At 39.8% G+C, this 18,307-nt stretch overlaps 1 protein-coding gene across 3 annotated transcripts in view; it reads right to left on the bottom strand.

Annotated features, from left to right (window-relative positions):
* Window positions 1–16,712, bottom strand: part of PGS1 (phosphatidylglycerophosphate synthase 1) — a 45,227-nt gene extending 28,515 nt beyond the window's left edge. Inside the window, exons 1-5 of one of the 3 annotated variants that reach the window (XM_078384261.1) lie at window positions 16,539–16,676; window positions 5,231–5,319; window positions 4,084–4,264; window positions 2,238–2,315; window positions 1,107–1,206 (exon numbers count right to left, since the gene is read on the bottom strand). In XM_078384261.1, the coding sequence (XP_078240387.1) occupies window positions 1,107–1,206; window positions 2,238–2,315; window positions 4,084–4,264; window positions 5,231–5,292 (421 nt within the window). In that variant the 5' untranslated portion in view covers window positions 5,293–5,319; window positions 16,539–16,676. Of the gene's footprint in view, window positions 1–1,106; window positions 1,207–2,237; window positions 2,316–3,197; window positions 3,319–4,083; window positions 4,265–5,230; window positions 5,320–16,538 lie in introns of those variants that run through there. The other 2 variants (XM_020814029.3, XM_078384262.1) reach the window with 2 other exon arrangements.
* Between the last annotated feature and the right edge of the window lie 1,595 nt (window positions 16,713–18,307).

The raw sequence follows: 18,307 nt of genomic DNA, 5'->3' as shown, positions 1-18,307 counted from the left end.
ATGCATGGGAACATGATTAGTCTGTTCTGGCCAAAAAAACACAAAAAACCCCAAGAAAACCCCTCAAAATATAAAATAAAAATAAAACACTGCAAGCCCCATATGAATGTGCTGGGGCTGCAAAATAAAAAATAAAATAAAATTTAAAAAATAATAAACATCAGAGCAAGCCCCACACTGGGGCTTTGCCCCCGCGCCGAGGGCCAGGACCTAACAGCAGCAGCGGCAGCAGCCCCATGGAGGGAGGCGAGGAGTGCCAAGGGACGCCCCCACCACCGCTGCATTCCTTTCCTAGGGCTGTGGTGGCTGCTCCCTGCCTTTCAAATCAAGGGGGTAATGTCGATGTATAGTGGTGCCTCGACTTGATTTGTATTCCCCCTGCCTTTTCCTGGTTGTAACTCGAAGCTCTGGTCGCAAGTCGAAGCAACATTTTGCGGCCAGAGCTGGCTGTAACTTGAAATGGTCGTAGGTCAGGACGTTCGTAAGTCAAGGCACCACTGTACTGCAGTGCTCTCTACGTGGGGCTACCCTTGAGGCTGATACGAAGACTTCAACTGGTCCAGAATTCAGTGGCCAGATCAATAACTGGGGTGAAGAAATTCAAGGCAAGGCGGTTGAGGGCCTTGACCCCAAAGGAGGCCCGGAGGGAAAGGACAAGAAACTGGGCCTTCTCGGTGGTTGCCCCCCGCCTATGGAACAAGCTGCCTTTTGAGAACTGCCTGGCACCCTTGCTGGATGGGTTCAAAAGAGCACTGAAGACCTGGCTCTTCCACCAGGCTTTTCTCGCCCTCCCTTTTTACCATTCTTTTTGCCATCCTCTCCATCACCATTTTTATCACCTTTATTGCCATTTGTTTTAATTTCCCTAATTATGTATTAATTTATTTTTATTGTGTTTTTAATATTATTCCTCATATTGTTGTTAGCCACCCAGAGTGGCCTGGTTGCCAGATGGTGTGGGATATAAAAACAAACAAACAAACAAACACAGACAGACAGTCAGACAGACAAACAGACAGACAGACATCTCTTTTGAGCTGAGATTCCAACCTTAGACTAACCCAGCTACAGGAAAAAACTCTGTGGCCAAATATAGACACACTTACCCCGAGATCCCCTTGTGAAGTCCAAAAGAATGGACACTCTAAGACTGGAAAGTTCAGATTCCTGCAAGGATCTCTCCAAAGTCATTTCGATGCAATCCACCTGAAGGAAAAACACAGGCATAAAACACATGGCACATACTCAGAAATAAGGTACGCATATAAACAAAAGGTCTTAGGACACACACTTTCTGAACATATTCTCTACTCTGTTCCATGCCTACCAAATCAGTACAGCTGTTATGGCTGGACATCAATCCACTCACTCTCACACCCAAAAAGGGAAGTAATTAGTGGTTCCTATGTACTTTAAATTGCACTTGTTCTCCTCTGAGAAGCAGACTAATACTCTGGAAGTAAAGATTAAGGCAGAGGCAGGAAAAAGTGTTTGCATTTAATGTGTTTGTACTGGTGACCTCACTGCAGACTAACATAACAAAATGCTTCTTCCCATAATTCTACACAAGTCAGAAGTAAAGCTATTGAAAGTCTGAAACACAGTAAGATAGAACGTTTAGTCCTTTTTGTTTAGTAAAGAAAGGACATCAGTATCAGCCACCTCCTACAGCAGATACACAATGCACACAATTTGTTGCTATGTGCTGTCAAGTCAGAATCAACTTACAGCAACCTTAATAGGACTTTAAAGGCAAGTAAGATACTTAACAGTTTCACCAGTTCCACACACCCAGTGAGTTTCCATGGCTGAGCAGGGATTTGAACCTAGCAGAACTCTTGAGTACTAGTCTGTCACTATCTGCTACACCACACTGAGTATCAATGCACACAATACAAACTGCCATTATCTGTAGGGCATACTGGATGCCACTTAAGTCAGTGGGCAGCAGACTGACCATAAGAAAGCTAAGATAATTGATCCAAGAAAAATTCCAGACGGCATGTTAACTTTGCAGTGCTAAGTTACATAATCTGCCTTGCATTAATTTTTCTAGAATGCCAAAGCTGCCAAGAAAATCTCCCAGCATGAAAACAGAAGAGCAAATAAAGTGATTAAGGACTCTTTCAGAAACAAGAAAAGAAAGGCTATTAAATACCATCTGAGAAAATAGGGTACCTCTTAGCTAGTTGCTTCTCATACATATGCAGTCCCTCTCTTCCAGTTCATACACTTACTAGTTCCTGTTCCAGGGGTCCTGTTCCCAAGTAGAGTGAAGCTAATACTACTCGCTCCTTGGCCATCTTTATTTGTTCCTAAGAGAAAGAGAGAACTTAAAATTCTGTTGAGTGAAATGCCAAAATAATATGCAATCAGTACTTTGTTGATTGCCTTATAAAGTGGAGGCAATCAACAGTAGTTGGAAGATGTGAGTTGTAGTCTCATACTCTGAGGATACTGGGTTAAAATATAGTTTTATGGCGTGCAATGTTGATGCCTCTCTATTCTTACCTGATCCACTGATAACATAAAACAGCCCTAAAAACAAAGGGATTGTAATACTGTAATTTTCAAGACTGACAGAAATGCCTTTATTTAAAAAAATACAAATGTACACCTAGAACTGCCTTCCCCAGCATGGTGCGTCACGATGTGCTGAACTTTGATCATCCCCATTCAGAACAGCCATTGGTTGTGCTGGCTGAGGATAACAGGAATTGTAGTCCAACTAGGGAAAGCATCAGGTTAGTGAAGGCTGTTCTAAAAACTTGTAGGGAATAAAATTAGATTATGAGAGCACAGTACAAGACAAAGCTGCCTTGCCGGTGTTTAAAACACAAAACTTGCATGGCACTGAGGAACAGCAACACTAGGATCTAAGCACGAAATCAGTTGCAGAAAGATGTATTTGTTGCATCTCAAGCCCCCAGGCAGTAGCTTTTTCTAACATTTTTGCCATTTTCAGCCATTCTCATGCCTGGTATGGCTCCTGTTTGGTGCCAGTTTAACTTACAAATATCTGGGATTCTCCAGGTATCACCTCTCTTCAAAGATCAGAAGCCCTACTCAGCTGTTAACAAATCATTTACTTGCCAAATCATGTATAGTCAAGACCTGCCCTCCCTGTTTCTGTCTTAGTCATTCTCCTATACAGTATATGGAAGAGCAATGAGTCTGAAGAAGAGCACCTCTGCTACCTGTGGGGGGATTTCCATATGAGCTGGGACCATGGGAAATCAGTGTCCTAACTTGCTCCAAAGATAGCAGAGCCACTCTTCTTACAACTCTGTAGTCTTCTTGAGTAGCAGAGTGACATAACTGGAAAGAGAAGGGACATGAATAAAGCATTCCCTTCTACCCATGGCATGTGCACAATTCACTAATAACTAAATATAAATATCTTGTAATGAGGCAAATATGGTACTTCCGTTCCCCCAGTTAAAATAAGGAATACTATGGCTAAAATTCAGCTGCTCGGCGTAGTATATCATAGTAAAGAAAGCCCACTGAATCAATGGGAATTCAGTGAGTCAACACCTCTGTAAGCTCCACTGATTCAAGAGGGTTTACTCTAACTGCAACTTACCATGCTAAAGTAAGTTAAACTACACCCAGTGCGATACATATATATGTGTGTGTGTTTCCCACTTCCAGAGCCCTCAAAGACCTGTAGCTTTTTGCTTTAAATGGCTGGCTGATGTTCTTCAATCCAACTAAAGATTAAACCCAAAAATGACCTTAGCTTTTTCTAACATTTTTGCCATTCTCAGCCATTCTCATGCCTGGTATGGCTCCTGGTGGGTTTTGAGAATGAACATTCCACCCCAGACATGTCAAAGTTGCCCATCACCAAAGAATGGGAAGAGAATAATTTTTTTGTTCTGCCAGCCTAAATAAGCTATTTTAATACACCACAGCATGTGTGTTCACATATTAAAATAGCTCATGTGTAAAATTGCAGTTGTCATTTATAACATGAAAAGATTAAAATGGTGACACGTATGAAGAAAATACCACATTTTTAGGTCTATATTCTTGCCACCACATCCCTGAAGGCATGCATCACAGAGATACGCTGATTACCTTCAGAAGTTTGTAGAATTCTGTGGGGGACGAAATCACTTTGACACTAGAGCTGGGAACCCCAAACTCCGGGACAAAGTTTCTGATCCACTGAAACCTGTGTGATTTCTCAGAACAAAGGCCTGAAGTTGGGACCGTTAGCTGAGGAGAAAGAAGTGGTGCCAGCAACAGCCATGATGACCTGACAGGAGAAAGAGGTGAGTTAAGTTGCATACATGAAAGTTTAATGTTTCCTCTTGAATTGCCTTCAGGTGTGTGACTAAGTGCATACAGTCAGATTCAAAGCATTACACATCAACCTTTCATCTATATTAGTCACTGCCATGTCATTTCTGCCAAGAAGGGAAATGCTGTCCTTCAGACAAAAATGTGCAGCCACCCAACTTAAATTTCAGTAAAGTCTCATCAATACATTTATTTTTTATCTGTTTACATCTATTTTAAGGCATTTAATTCATTTTAACTAATTATTCTAATGCAAATATAGGCTTTATTGTTTTTGATGCAATAATTGTGTTTTAACTTGCTTGTTTTTTTAATAAATTATGAGCCACCTTGGGTCCCATAATTGCAAGAAAAGTAGCATAGAAATATAAATAAATAAATAATTGAGGCCAAGGTGGAGATGTTTTTGGAAAATTATTGACGGTGACCCACACTGCAGAACAGCAACATAAAAACTGTTCAGAAAATAAGAACTGAAGTAATGATAACCAAAGTCTGTGGTATGCAGATCATTTTACACTTCAGTTCTCGAAAATCATTGTTTTGGTAGGCTACATCCTAGTTCTATTTACTGCAGAAATACTGTTATATTTTGATCAAAGAAGCTCACCTTTTTCTCTGGTATTTATTTCACAGGGGAAAAGGCCATATGTAAGAGGTCTACACCATAATCCATGGCAGATATATTTCTCTTTTTTGTTACATTTATATTCCATCTTTTATCCATTAAGCTCAAGATGGCTTACATGGCTCTCTTCCTCTTCACTGTATCCTCACAACAAACTGAGAAACTGTGACTGGTCCAATACCAATCACCAACTGAATTCTATAGCCATGTCAAAATTTGACTCTTGATTCCTAGTCTAATACTCTAACCACTGTACATACTGGTGAACAGAAGTCCACTATTATAAAAGGATACATTACAGCACAATCACCAGGGGAGATGATATGTGCTAGCATCCCATTTTTAGGTTCTGACATTTCTTAACTGCCATTTTGAGAAGGTTACTGAGGGGGAAGCAAAACAAGTGTAAAGGAAGGCAACTTTTTATTTACACAATTGTACATCAGCAAGGCACTTCCTCACAGCCACACCACACTCTCAACTGACTGCTTCCAAGCAGCTGATCCATGTCACCCCATTGCTGCGATCAGTTGTGATAAACTCGATCTTTTACTACAAAGCCCCCACAGGCATGAACTTTATCAGAATTTTATGAGGAACTCTTGGGCCAAAACACAAATAACCACAGATTCCAGGAAGATGAGTTCACTTATTTGCTTCATGATAAAATGTTGAATCTTCACAAGGTTTGCAGCATCCGTGCACCCAAGAAACAAAACCAGCCAGTTCACCACTGCATTTCCCAGAAAGACCACTGGTTTGTCACCACCTATTCATCACAATGGAAATCTGACTCAGTGTGTGCAAGAATTCCAGCAAGTTTATTTTTCAATAGTTTGTAGGTCTGGACACTTCTTTGGCAATACTCAGTTACAGTAAAATGGAGGGAAAGTTTCCATTCTTCTTAAACCAAAAGGAGAACTGCAAGAAAGACTTACCATGGCTGAACAGCCGGTCATAACACAGTGTAGTAGCAAGTTGCCACTGACACTGTGCTGATTTAGTTTATCCAACTTCATTAAACCTGAAAAGCATTCTATTGCTTTTCAAACATCAATGAATTACTTAATCAACTTAATATATCTTTAGTGCATGGTATAAACCCTCCAACCCACACTGCATTTCATCACATTTTACCTAATGTAATCAACATTTCATTTCCTTTGAAGGTACATTGTCATCCCTCTCAACCACATTCTCTATTAATTCATGCATAAATAGTACAATACACAGAACTGCAAGAAAAACAATATGTTTTATGCTAAAGCCAATTTGATGTAGCATTTAGGCTAATGGACTAGGACTTGGGAGATCCAAGCTCAAATTTCCATTGACCCCAGGAAATCCTTAGCTAACTTTGGGCCAATCATTATCTCAACCTGGCCGACCTTGCAGAGGTATTGTGAGCATGAAGTAAGGATGACGGCTACAGGTGTACTTTTGAGACCAGTCTGAAGAAGTGGACTTGTCCATGAAAACTCACATTAAAATTACAGCAGTTAGTCTTTAAGGAGACACAACATTTTTGTCATCTTTTTTTTTAAATTCTGTGTTTGCCTGACATGCTAGCAAGACTAACACAGCTACCTCTTCTAAAACTACAACTAGGGAATACACAACCCACCAGATATTGTTGACGGTAACCAGGGTCTGTAACCTCAACAGCTAGTTAGTACATCTGATATTATTAAACAGCTTACCTAAGTTAGAAGCTGGTGTTTGAGGGAATGTGCAGTATTAAAATTATATAGGAAGACAAATAAACTGAACAGGGGGCACAAGCTCATTCTGCTTTCTGAATCTGAGGCATCATTTATTTATAAATCTGGGGGTTTTGGAACAGCTATTTTTAGGAAGTGGGGCTTTGACTAATACTGCGATCAATCAAGCTCAAGCACCACAATTCTTGTTAAACCTCAGCTACTTAATCAGAGGTAAGGAGAGATTACAGTATATATTTCATAGTATTCATCACCCACACACAACCCACAGCACGACTTTTGCCAATGGCTTTTGATTCACTGGAATGCCTGAGTATGTTTGTGTGTGTACATTAAAGTAGTTCTACATAGACTGTGACTAAATTTGGGAAATGAATATTATTGTTAAACATCCTGATGCAATGAAGAACAAAACCTTGAGAGTAACTTCCTTAAACTTGAAAAAATAAGAACGCTGGGCATGAGCATGTAGCCTGAGACATTTGCTTTTCCTTGCACTAACTGAGTCATGCTTACTGGATGCGACACGCTGTTTGAATGTTCACCTTTCTGGTTCTCTATTTCTCTCACAGGAACCTACGGTCAGATGAGATCAAAGACCAAGCTGCTTCTAGAGAAACATTTCACATCGCCATTTCTAAATTGTTCTGCTGAGAACAACAAAATGCTAGGACTGAGACAGTACATTACAGAAATGTACAGTGGCAATACATATTCTTCTAAAATAATGCTTTCATGTGGAAATACTACCATATACAATGCAATGTGTTTCTGAAGACAGTGAATAATCAAAAGTATTCATGTAACTGTTTTTTATTTACACACTTTCATTACTAAATACTAAAACTATACAGTACTTGGAAGCAAACCAGTTGAACTTATGTAGTTGAACTTACATAGTCATATTATTCCCTGCCACAAGAACATATATATAATCTACAATCCTCTAAAAGGAAAGATACATTATTTACAAAAATAAAAGTATTTTGTTATTCCACAAAATTACTTTAAAATGCATTAGAAATACAATATTGGCCAAAATCCTGTTGTTTAGAATAGTAAATTACAGTACAATAGTGTAGCACCATTGAATCAATGGTGTTTTAGTGAGTCAACACCTCTATAAGTTCCATTGATCAAATGGGTCTTCTTTAACTGCAACTTACTGTTTTGAATACAGTACTTTTTACTGTAATACAGATGAGCTGGCATGAAGGGAATAAGAGAGAACATCTGCCAGAGTAAATAAAGAAATGATTTGAATGCAACGTACTTCCTCCAAGACCAGCAGCAAGCAATTTTTCCCAGCTAACAGAAGACTCATAAATTATAACACAGAAACTTTGCTTCTGGCATTTTGGAAATATGGAAAAATAGTCAAGAACTGGTCCACTGTGTGCATTTTATGTAGTAAAATGCTTTATATACATTATCCATTATCCTCTAAGATTCTAAACAAATCAGAAAATTAAGCTGCAATTTTCCATTTCCTGCTACAATAGAGGCTGAGAAAGAATATTTTGTATTTGAATTTAGGTTTTCACATCCCTAAATCAAGCTACAATACTGACTATAAACATTAACTAAACAATGTAGACACCGGCATTAAATTTGTTCAAAAATCAAACCTAGCATTATTACAAATGGAAACATAATGAAGCACAAGAGCATTCAATGCCTACATGTGACAGGTGGTTGAAGAAAATATAGCCTTTGATACAGCTTTCTCTTTTTGATGGCTTTAGGATCTAATTATTTGCTGACAAGTTTAGCTTCTTGACAACATACCGTATATGAAAGGAATCCTCCTATTCTAAGAACCAGTTTCACAGGCTAAAAAAGCAGAATGATTATTATATTTTAAAAACATTTTTGTAATACCTGAATTGACCTACGGTAATAAAAAATAATATACTAATATCAGCATTGTTATTTTTATTATTGCTTCCTCCAGGAACCTTTTGGCTCTGAAAACCAAAATTCAGTATTTTTGAAAGTTTGCTTTTCCAAGATGTCTGAAACAGGAGTTAGAAACACAAAGTTTTGCAAGCAGTACTGATTTTCCAACTGAAATAACTAAGAGGTTTATATCTCAAAACTGGTTCCCTCAAAGCACCAGCTGGGTTCATTAAAGATTAGTTTTGGTAGTGCCTAACCATAGGCATTTGCTGGAATCTGACACAAAGTGTATACAGTAATATAAACCACAATCACACAAAGCTTCCCCTCTGACTATAAACTGCATAGTTCATCTGCTGCTCACAGGCGTCTATCCACTCTTATTTTATCATTCAACAATGTGCATTATAATCAATATTTCAAAAACCTTTCTTGGGTCCTGATACATTATAAGGCATAAAAATTTTACAGACTGTATAGACTGAAAATACTGTTCCTTTCACTGTAATCACTGGGTGAATATACAGTAATTGTGAAATCAATATTCCCCCAGACGTTTAAATAGGAGCTCTGTTCCCGCATGACTGGAAGTGAGTACTGGGGCTGAGTAACTAGGGGAACAGGGAATAAAAAGACCAATGTGAGAAACAATGTTGGGGAGAAGTTAAAAAATAGAAAAGTGACGGGGGTGTGTGTATTTCTAAACCAAGCACAATGGGGTACATATACTAGTAAATAGGTAAAGAAAAAAGCACAGCCTTTGACACACCTCCACAACACAAATCTATAAACTCTGCTTAGTGTGTGAACTCTTAAGTACAGTACAATAATTCAGATGCTTTATGTGAGAGCACCTGCAATTGGATGAAGCAGTTCCTCCTTTCTCCTTGTATTTGAGCAGCACAGCAGGAAGAGTTGTGTAGAAAAAATGATTGCCGGAAAGTTAGTTTATGTCATTCTTTTTAACCAACATACTAGATTCAGGGAAGCCAGGTGCACTGCCTTCTATTTACACAGTTTTGCTTTCTCCCAGTCAATAAGATCAAAGCATTCATTCAGATTAGGAATGATCAACGTTTACTCAGTCAAAAGGAATGAATTATAAAGGTAACATGAACATTAACAGGCTTCAAATATGTGTACTCAAAAGCAGGCGGTTGCTACCTGTTTTCCCGAAAATAAAACCTAACCTGAAAATAAGCCCTAGTGTAATTTTCAGGATGCTCGTAATATAAGCCTTACCCCTAAAATAGGCCCCAGTTAAGTGAAACCCTGCCCTCCACCATTGTGCAGCAGCCAGAAGAAGATGACATAACTGTATTTGAATAAATGTACAGTAGATTGTTGTACATGAAAAAAATAAAAAAATTCCCTGAAAATAAGCCCTAATGCAGTTTTTTTTTTTTTGAAGCAAAAATTAATATAAGACCCTGTCTTATTTTCAGGGAAACACGGTGTATTATGGGAATGTCACAGCCTACTTTGAAACTCAATGTTTTACTTATGGTAATTACCTTCAGAAATCACCTAACGTAAGTATCATATGCATCTGCTGATTTTCATATGATAACAGCACTGGTTAAGTTGATTCTCACATATGAGGTTAAATACAGATTTCCACCTGTCTTTTCAGGGTTATCTCGATCTATCCTTCTGCCTGATGCAACCTGTAATAGGCACCCTTTGTTTCTCAGACATCAGTTAACACCATACCTATTTGTACAAGCTTATAAGAATAAGCATGTAATTAATTGTCCTTAGTTGTTCCTCGTTTATATTACTTTTACTGTATTTTAGTAGACATTTGAAGTTTACTATTTCAAATATTTCAAATTTTAGATATGCATAATTTACAATTTTAGATATAAATATAATTACAAATAAGACAGATTTGAACATTGTAATTTTGCTGCTTGTTAGACGCCTTGTGCTTTCACAAGAAAGAGCAAGATATAGACTGAATAAATAAACAGCAGCTGATTCTCATGTGATATGGTTAGAGAAAGAATAGTTGTGACTGAACGCACAACATGTTGCTTCAGTTACAGCCATTCTCAACATTTTTGGCCACAGCCCTTTCAGAAGCTCTTCTCAGATTCCAGGTCCTCCTATCAAACACAGAACCAGCTTGTCACTAAAAATCATAACACGGCAGCTGCTGGAATGCTACAGCCATTAACACATCTGTCACTGTATTAACCAAGCCTCAAAATCATAAGTGAAGAACAGAAAGTCCCAGGAGAAACCTTAAATACTAACAAGAAGCAGGAACAGACCACAACAACTGACAATCAAAAAACAAAACAAACAAAAAACAAAAAGAGAACCAAATGACACTATCCACAGGAAAACAGATGAGACGAAAAATCAAATACAGTGGTGCCTCGCAAGACGAATGTATTCCGCGAGTAGCGCTGTCTTGCAAAAAATCGTCTTGTGAAAAGCGGCTTCCCATCCGAATGCATTGCAATGCATTCCTATGGGAACCTCGCAAGACAAATGAATATTTTTGTCTTGCGAGACACTGGTCTTGGGGGAGAAAAAACTGTCTTGTGAAGCACGGCCATAGAAGAAGCCATCTTGTGAGGCACCACAGCGATCGAAAAAACCATTTGTCTTGCAGGTTTTTTGTCCTGCGAAGCGTTTGTCTTGCAAGGCACCACTGTATAGGGCCCATCCACAGTGAGCATTCAACTGATTTCAGCTTTCCTTCCACCCATGGTAGCAGCACTACATCGCAGTGCCCACAAGGCTGAATCTAATGTCCACAGAGTCAAAGATACCTGGCAGGACACCTCCTTCCAACTAGATCTGCCTGCCCTGTAAGATCTTCTTGGGCAGTTGAGAGTTTTGCACCCAAGAGAGGCCTGGAAAATGATGACTAGAAATTGAGCCTTCTCGATGGTCACTCCGCAACTTTGGAATAGTCTCCTGCCCAAAATTCGCCTGGCCCCTTCACTGGGAACTTTCAAAAGACTACTAAAAACATGGCTGTTTAGACAAGCCTTCCAGGAAGTTAGAATATCTTGATACAGTGGTACATTTAACAACTACACCTTCAACCCACTACCATGCCTTTTATTATTTAAATTATTTTATTTTCATTACTGTTGCATTTTGTTTTAAGCTGCTCATCGGTTATTCTTTGTATTGTTGTTTTATAATGGTAGTACTTGTAGACCACCCAGAGTGGCCTTAGTAGCCAGATGGGCAGGATAAAAATCAAATAAATAAATAAAAATAAATAAAGCAAGAGAAAATAAAAAAAATTTTTGCAGGTGCTGAATTTTAGTTCTGCTTTGCTTCAGTTCCCTCCAGTACAGGATCTGTTCATGAAGACCACAATACCACACAGAGGCTTCTTGATCCATGCATTTCATAAGTGTGTGCCATTTGATGATACTTCCTCATCAGCATTTTATTGCTGGTCAGTCTCTATATCTCCATGCCTTACTACCACTCCTTTTTCATCTTCCCAAGAATTGAACTGTTTGTATTCTGTTTTTTCTAATGTTATCACTTTTGCACCAAAAGGAAAAACAATTTAAAAAATAAAATAAAATTAGAAAACATGTGGGGAGGACTTGAAGATTTGAAAACAGGGAAGGGAAGAGAGAGCGAAGTAGACAGGGAGACAGCAGAAAAGACATTAGCTGCTTCTGTCTTCTGCTCTTTTATTTTTAAAAAATCACTTCTGCGCCAAAACACAAAAGTGCAAACTACAAATAAAAAATTAAATAACATTAGAATTAAATCAGGAAGCACTGTAGCCAAAATGCAAAGGTTTGAAAATGATGAGTGAGTAAAATAAGGAGAAGAGAGAGTGAAGTAGGCAGGGAGGGGACAGGAGAAATAAGTAAAAGGTGGCAGTACTGTAATTTGTGTTGGGACTGAGATCTCAGGAGGCAATCTGGATGTCTATGCAGAGGCAATACCAGGAGGACCCAGTGCATCTTAGTGAATCCTGCAACAAATACCCTCTTTAAGTGTGGATGCCAATACTAGATACTCTATTCAAGTCTATAAGAAAAAAGTGACTCCAGAACAACTGGGGACAAGTCCAAATGCAAAACCACAACAGAAAGAACACTAGCCACAATTTATGGAGATGTGTATTATGCACTTATTCTCAGAATAAAAACAAAGAAAAAATAACATTATGAATGCATAATGCAATTTTAGGCAGCCACAGACTTTGGTAATGAAAACTGCTGTTTTTGGTGGGTAAAGGTAAAGGTTCCCCTTGACAATTTTTGTCCAGTCGTGTTCGACTCTAGGGGGCGGTGCTCATCCCCATTTCCAAGCCATAGAGCCAGCGTTTTGTCCAAAGACAATCTTCCGTGGTCACATGGCTAGTGCGACTTAGACACGGAACGCTGTTACCTTCCCACAGAGGTAGTCCCTATTTATCTACTCGCATTTGCATGCTTTCGAATCACTAGGTTGGCGGGAGCTGGGACAAGGGATGGGCGCTCACTCTGTCACGTGAATTCGATCTTACAGCTGAAGTTCTACAGACCTTACAGCACAGAGGCTTCTGTGGTTTAACAAGCAGCGCCACCATGTCCCTTTTTGGTTTTTTTTGGGGGGGGGAATTACAATTTTTCAATTTTTACATCTATCGGACTTATAACAGGAGACTTTAAAATGTTGAAGGATCAAAACTCAAAAATTTACTCTTGAATAAAGAAAGCAAGCAAAGCAAGACTTTTTTTAGTTTAAAAGAAAATACTGCTAGGAACAAGAGTTAAGCATGAAAGATGTACGTGGATCTAGTACAGATGCCATGAAAGCTAGTTGTCTTTTGTGAAAAGATTTCAACTCTCTGCCTCAGAGGACTTTCCACATTCTTTTCAAGACTAGAAGGAAAAAGGTTGCTGTTCCTGGCCTCATAGCCAAAGGAGAGTTCCACTTCCTCCATTCAGAACTGACATTATGCCGTTCCTATTGCAGCTGGAGGAAACAATTCTCTCAGATATGTGCTAACTATATATTACCATTACCAATTTGAAAAAGGGAAAGGCCATATTTATTTATAAAAATAAAACAGAAATAAAACTCCAAAATCTGCAGATTGGCAATGAACTTATTAGGATTAATATACATATTCTGTGCAATTGCCATTGATCCTAGTAAAAGTATTGTGCGTGTGTGTGTGTCCTCTGTACCATCAAGTTGGAACTGACATATCATGACCCTACAAGGGCTTTCAAGGTAAGTAAAGTATTTAAGGAGCAGTTTTACCAGTTCCACTCCCCCAGTGAGTCTCCAGAGGCAACAGGGATTCAACCCCTGTTCTCCAGAGTCCCTAGCCCATTATTCTATCCACTACACCACAATGATAGGCGGGATATAAATTAAATAAATAAAAAATAAATAAATAAATAATGGGAATCCTAATCAAAGTATTACCACCAGCAAATGCTCTACTTCGCTTTACTCCTTTATCAATTCAACAACCCACAAATTCAAGCAGCAAAACCAAACTTAATGTTCCACAATATCTATTTTGAATTCAGGATTGAACTTAGATCAGGGAAATAATTGCAGCAATGGAATTTTGTTCACTAAAAATCTAGGGTATTTCAAACTCTGAGCACTGTAACAAGAAAATAAAATCTTGGTTCCCATAAAAATATTATATTTTCCAAAAAAAGCTCAAGCATATAAGATCCTCCAGCAACTGCTACATATGTAAGCAGTAATACTCCCTGCAAAATGTGCCCAGTAATGATGTCAGCATATCACCATGTTCAAACACATATACAGTACAGATGGGCACAAATCAGAAAAATTGTGATTTATTTTTATATGTGATTCGTCAAGATTGACGAATCATGAATTTATCATTTTTTTCTGATAAATCGAGTCATCAATTCACATTTTATTTTTAAACCCTATAAAACAGTCCTCAAGCACCTGTGGTCATGTGGCCAGCACGACTAGACACAGAACGACATCACTTTCCCACCGTGGTGGTACCTATTTATCTACTTGCATTTTTACATGCTTTCAAACTGCTCGGTTGGCAGGAGCTGGGACAAGCGACAGAAGCTCACTCCGTCGTGTGGATTCTATCTTACGACTGTTGGTCTTCCGACCTTGCAGCACAGAGGGTTCTGTGGTTTAACCCGCAGTGCCACCACACCCCTACCCAGTGTAGACTTCGGTCTAAATGGGTGGGAAAGAAATTCAATAAATAAAATAACTCGGACATCTGAAAGCCAATCATCATTAAATTTGAAGAGATTGTAAAGGAGAGTCTGAGGTAGCTTCCATGCAATGTTTGTGTCTCTAGGTGCCGGGGCGGGGGGGTTGCTTTATAGCCAAACAAATCGACAAATCAAAAGTCACTAAAAATTCATTGATTCATATTCGTTGGGGGCATTGATTTGTACAAATACAAATCAATGAATTAGCAATTTTTGAACACATTTGGTGAATCAATTTTTAATTTGTGCTCATCTCTAAAACATAATAAAATATGCAAGGCACATTTTTAAAGGTGCACAAACATATCCCATATTTTTCACAATTACTAGCACATACTAGCAATAACACTGATAGGGAAATAACACTGATATAGGATAAAAACTGTACCAGCAGCACAAATTGTAGAATTGGCAATACTTTGTGTTGCTCTAATTAATCAGGCAAAAACAAAAAACAAAAACAAAAAAAATTAGGAAGACAAAATGTTGCAGTACCTTAAAGACTAACTGCTATATTTTAATGTGAGCTTTCAGGGACAAATCCATTTCCTCATATCATAACTAGAGATGGGGGTATTTGTACACGAGTACGAATACCCCTGCACAGCTGGACTTAACAAGGTTCCAGCCCCTGGGGCCAGCCTTTGGTGGCAGCCACTCTCTTTACACTCATCTTGCCAACTCCAGGCAGGGAAAGGGAGGACAAATCTCCCTGCACAGCTGCTGAGTGGCTAGATGAGCAGAAAGGGAGCAGGGCTCCGGGAGCGATTGGAAGGCTGATCGAGGCTGCTGCCACCACCAGACGTTTGAATGGACAGTCCAGCCCCAGGGGCTGGATCCTTATTACATCCAGCTATGCAGGGGCATTCTTATTTGAATACAAATACCCCCATCTCTAATCATAACAGCTCGCATTAAAATATAGCAGTTAGTCTTTAAGTTGTCTCAATGTTTTTGTTTTCTTTATTTTTTTTACTTTGGTTTTTCCCTGAAATGCTAGCACAGATTAAACACAACTACCTGTTCTAAAATTTTCTCAATGCCAAATTAACCCATAGTACAAATCTATTCAATTATCTGCTAAGCCCAGGTTTGCATTTGTTAAGGATTTTGGTCTCCTGCATCTTTAAATATTATTTTTAAGTTACATCAATCGTATTAGTGTATTTTCTATTAACCTCTCCCCAAGTATCTCTTCATAGGAGCAGAATGTAAAACTTTTAAAATACCTTCCCCCAACCCTCCAAAAATACCAACAGGTCTCGGTGTCTTTAAAAAGCCAGACCTGCTGTCTCTGCTTCCCCTCTTACAGATACAGATGTAACTGTTCCTCTTTCCGTTGATCTCGCGCCCTTCTACAAATTAGATTAGATCCGTCATTCCCGACCTTGGGTCATCCAGGTGTTCTTGGACTGCAGTTCCCAGAAGCCTTCACCGCCAGCTGTTCTGGTCGGGGTTTCTGGGAGTCGCAGTCCAAAAGAACCCCTGCATGAGCGGATGGCAAAGGGCTTCCTCGCTACTGCCCTCCTCTCCTGTCTCTCGTGCTCGGGACATTCCCCGACTACCTAGAGGCCAAGGCCCAGGCTACTTTTGCAGCAAGCCCTTCTGACTAGAAAGGCCCAATATGTCAGTAAACGATAAGCTATACAGTAAAGGGCCCCGCCTCCCACCCTCGTCCCCAGCTGTCCGCACAAGACTGCCCGGTGGCCGTCAGTGGGGGGAAGCCCAGCCCAGCCCAGCGCAGCCCGGCCCTTTCCCCTCCCTTCTCACCGGCGGGCCCGGCGTTCGCGGCCCCGGGTCAGTCGGTCCGAGAGCCGGCCAAGCAGCGCCGCCAAAACAGGTCTCCCCCGGGGCAAATAATCCAGCAATCGCCGCCAGAGCACGGGAGCCTCGGCCACCATTACCGCCGCCATGGAAACCCCGGGACTTCCGTTTCCGGGTGGCCGCGCCGAAAACGTTCCGCCGCTTCCAGCGCTGGAGGCGAAAGGACGTTTGCACCCGTGAAGAGGTCCGGGTGGGCGCCGAAGCCGTGGCGCCCTTTTCGGGACTGCAAGGGGGAAAAGGGGGCAATTTTTGCCTTCGCGCCTCAGGGTCCTGAACAGAGAGTGGCTTTTTCGAAGAAATCCACGATAAATAATGCGAAGGCATGGGCGCGGGGGTGGGGGTGAACCTTTATTGGGCCAGTTAAAAACCGAAAACTAACGAAAGTTACATTTTGACCTCGCAGGAGTGGGGTTGGTGCAGAAGAAACATTCAAGTTCCAAAAACTCATAGCCAAATGCGCGGGTCAGCCTTTTCGGTTTAAGGCAACCTGTCTCTTTCTTTTTGGCGGCGCAGGGAGGGGGAGACCTTTACGTTTCTTTTGCACCCTTAGCTCTGTGATGCTCAGCCCGTTGAAGACCTGTGGGAGTTTGAAAGCTAGCTTGTTTGTGATTGATCGGGATTGGATTGTGTACCAGGATCACACGGCCTTTTCTTTCCTTTTTTTTTCTCCCTTTTGTTGGACTACAATATATGGTACAGAAACATGTGCGCCATTCATCTCTTTCGCGTTATTTTAAAATATCTGCAGTATCAGAATCTATTTCGCACGGTAACCAATTCTAAGCTTACTTGCGGAACGACAACATACTGTAGTGTGATCTTCAAAGGTGTAGCTCTGCTAGTTTGTTTCAGCATGTTTAGCCAAAACAAAAGGCATGTACAGTATTGGGGAACTTTTAAGATTAACAGATTTATTTCTATGTGAGCCTTCATGGATTGCCTCCTCAGGCAAATAGAATTCATGATTTAGGTAACAGGTTTATGTACATTATATTATACACAATGTACATGAGGAGGGGAAAAATATGTAAAATAGGATACAGACACAGTCAACTGACTTCCAAAAAAGCTCAAACTGGTTATAATACTCCAAGTTTAAGATAATAATCACTGCGGTTGTTTTTTCCCCCAAGGCAGCAATTTACACATACTAACTTGGGAACAAGCCCGATTAAAGTGTGAGAAACGTAATTCACAACAAAAACATATAGTCGGCTGCTGCAAGTGTAAAAGTTATCCCTACTCCTGAGATTTTGTGTAAATTCATTTATACCACTAATTTATAGTAAATACTAACAACTAATCCTAAACTGTTTTCCAGGAATGTCTGAAAACCCAAATGCAACAGTGAGTCCACTGACCAGAAAATTCATAATTAAAATAATTATGTGCCACCAAGTAGATTCCAGATTAAGGTGTCCCTTTGCAAGGTTTCCTAGATATAGAATAGGCAAAGTGGTTTACCAGTCCCTTCTTCTGGAGATGAACTAGAACCCTTCAGCTTGCCCAAGGCCATACATACAAGCTGACTGCCCAGAAAACACAGTAGGAATCAAACAGAAAACTCAAAATGCATTTTTCCTAATCAAGAAAATCGCTACTGCAATTTTCCATATGTCATGCATGGGAATTGTCCAAATGGATAGCATAGCATCAACACCAACTCAAAAGGAACATCAAACTCACTACAGTATTTCCTATCAGACTCAAAATTT

The sequence above is a fragment of the Pogona vitticeps genome, chromosome 2, assembly GCF_051106095.1.
Source record: "Pogona vitticeps strain Pit_001003342236 chromosome 2, PviZW2.1, whole genome shotgun sequence".
NCBI classification, from domain to species: domain Eukaryota; kingdom Metazoa; phylum Chordata; class Lepidosauria; order Squamata; family Agamidae; genus Pogona; species Pogona vitticeps.
This window is presented reverse-complemented; position numbering and strand designations above follow the sequence as displayed.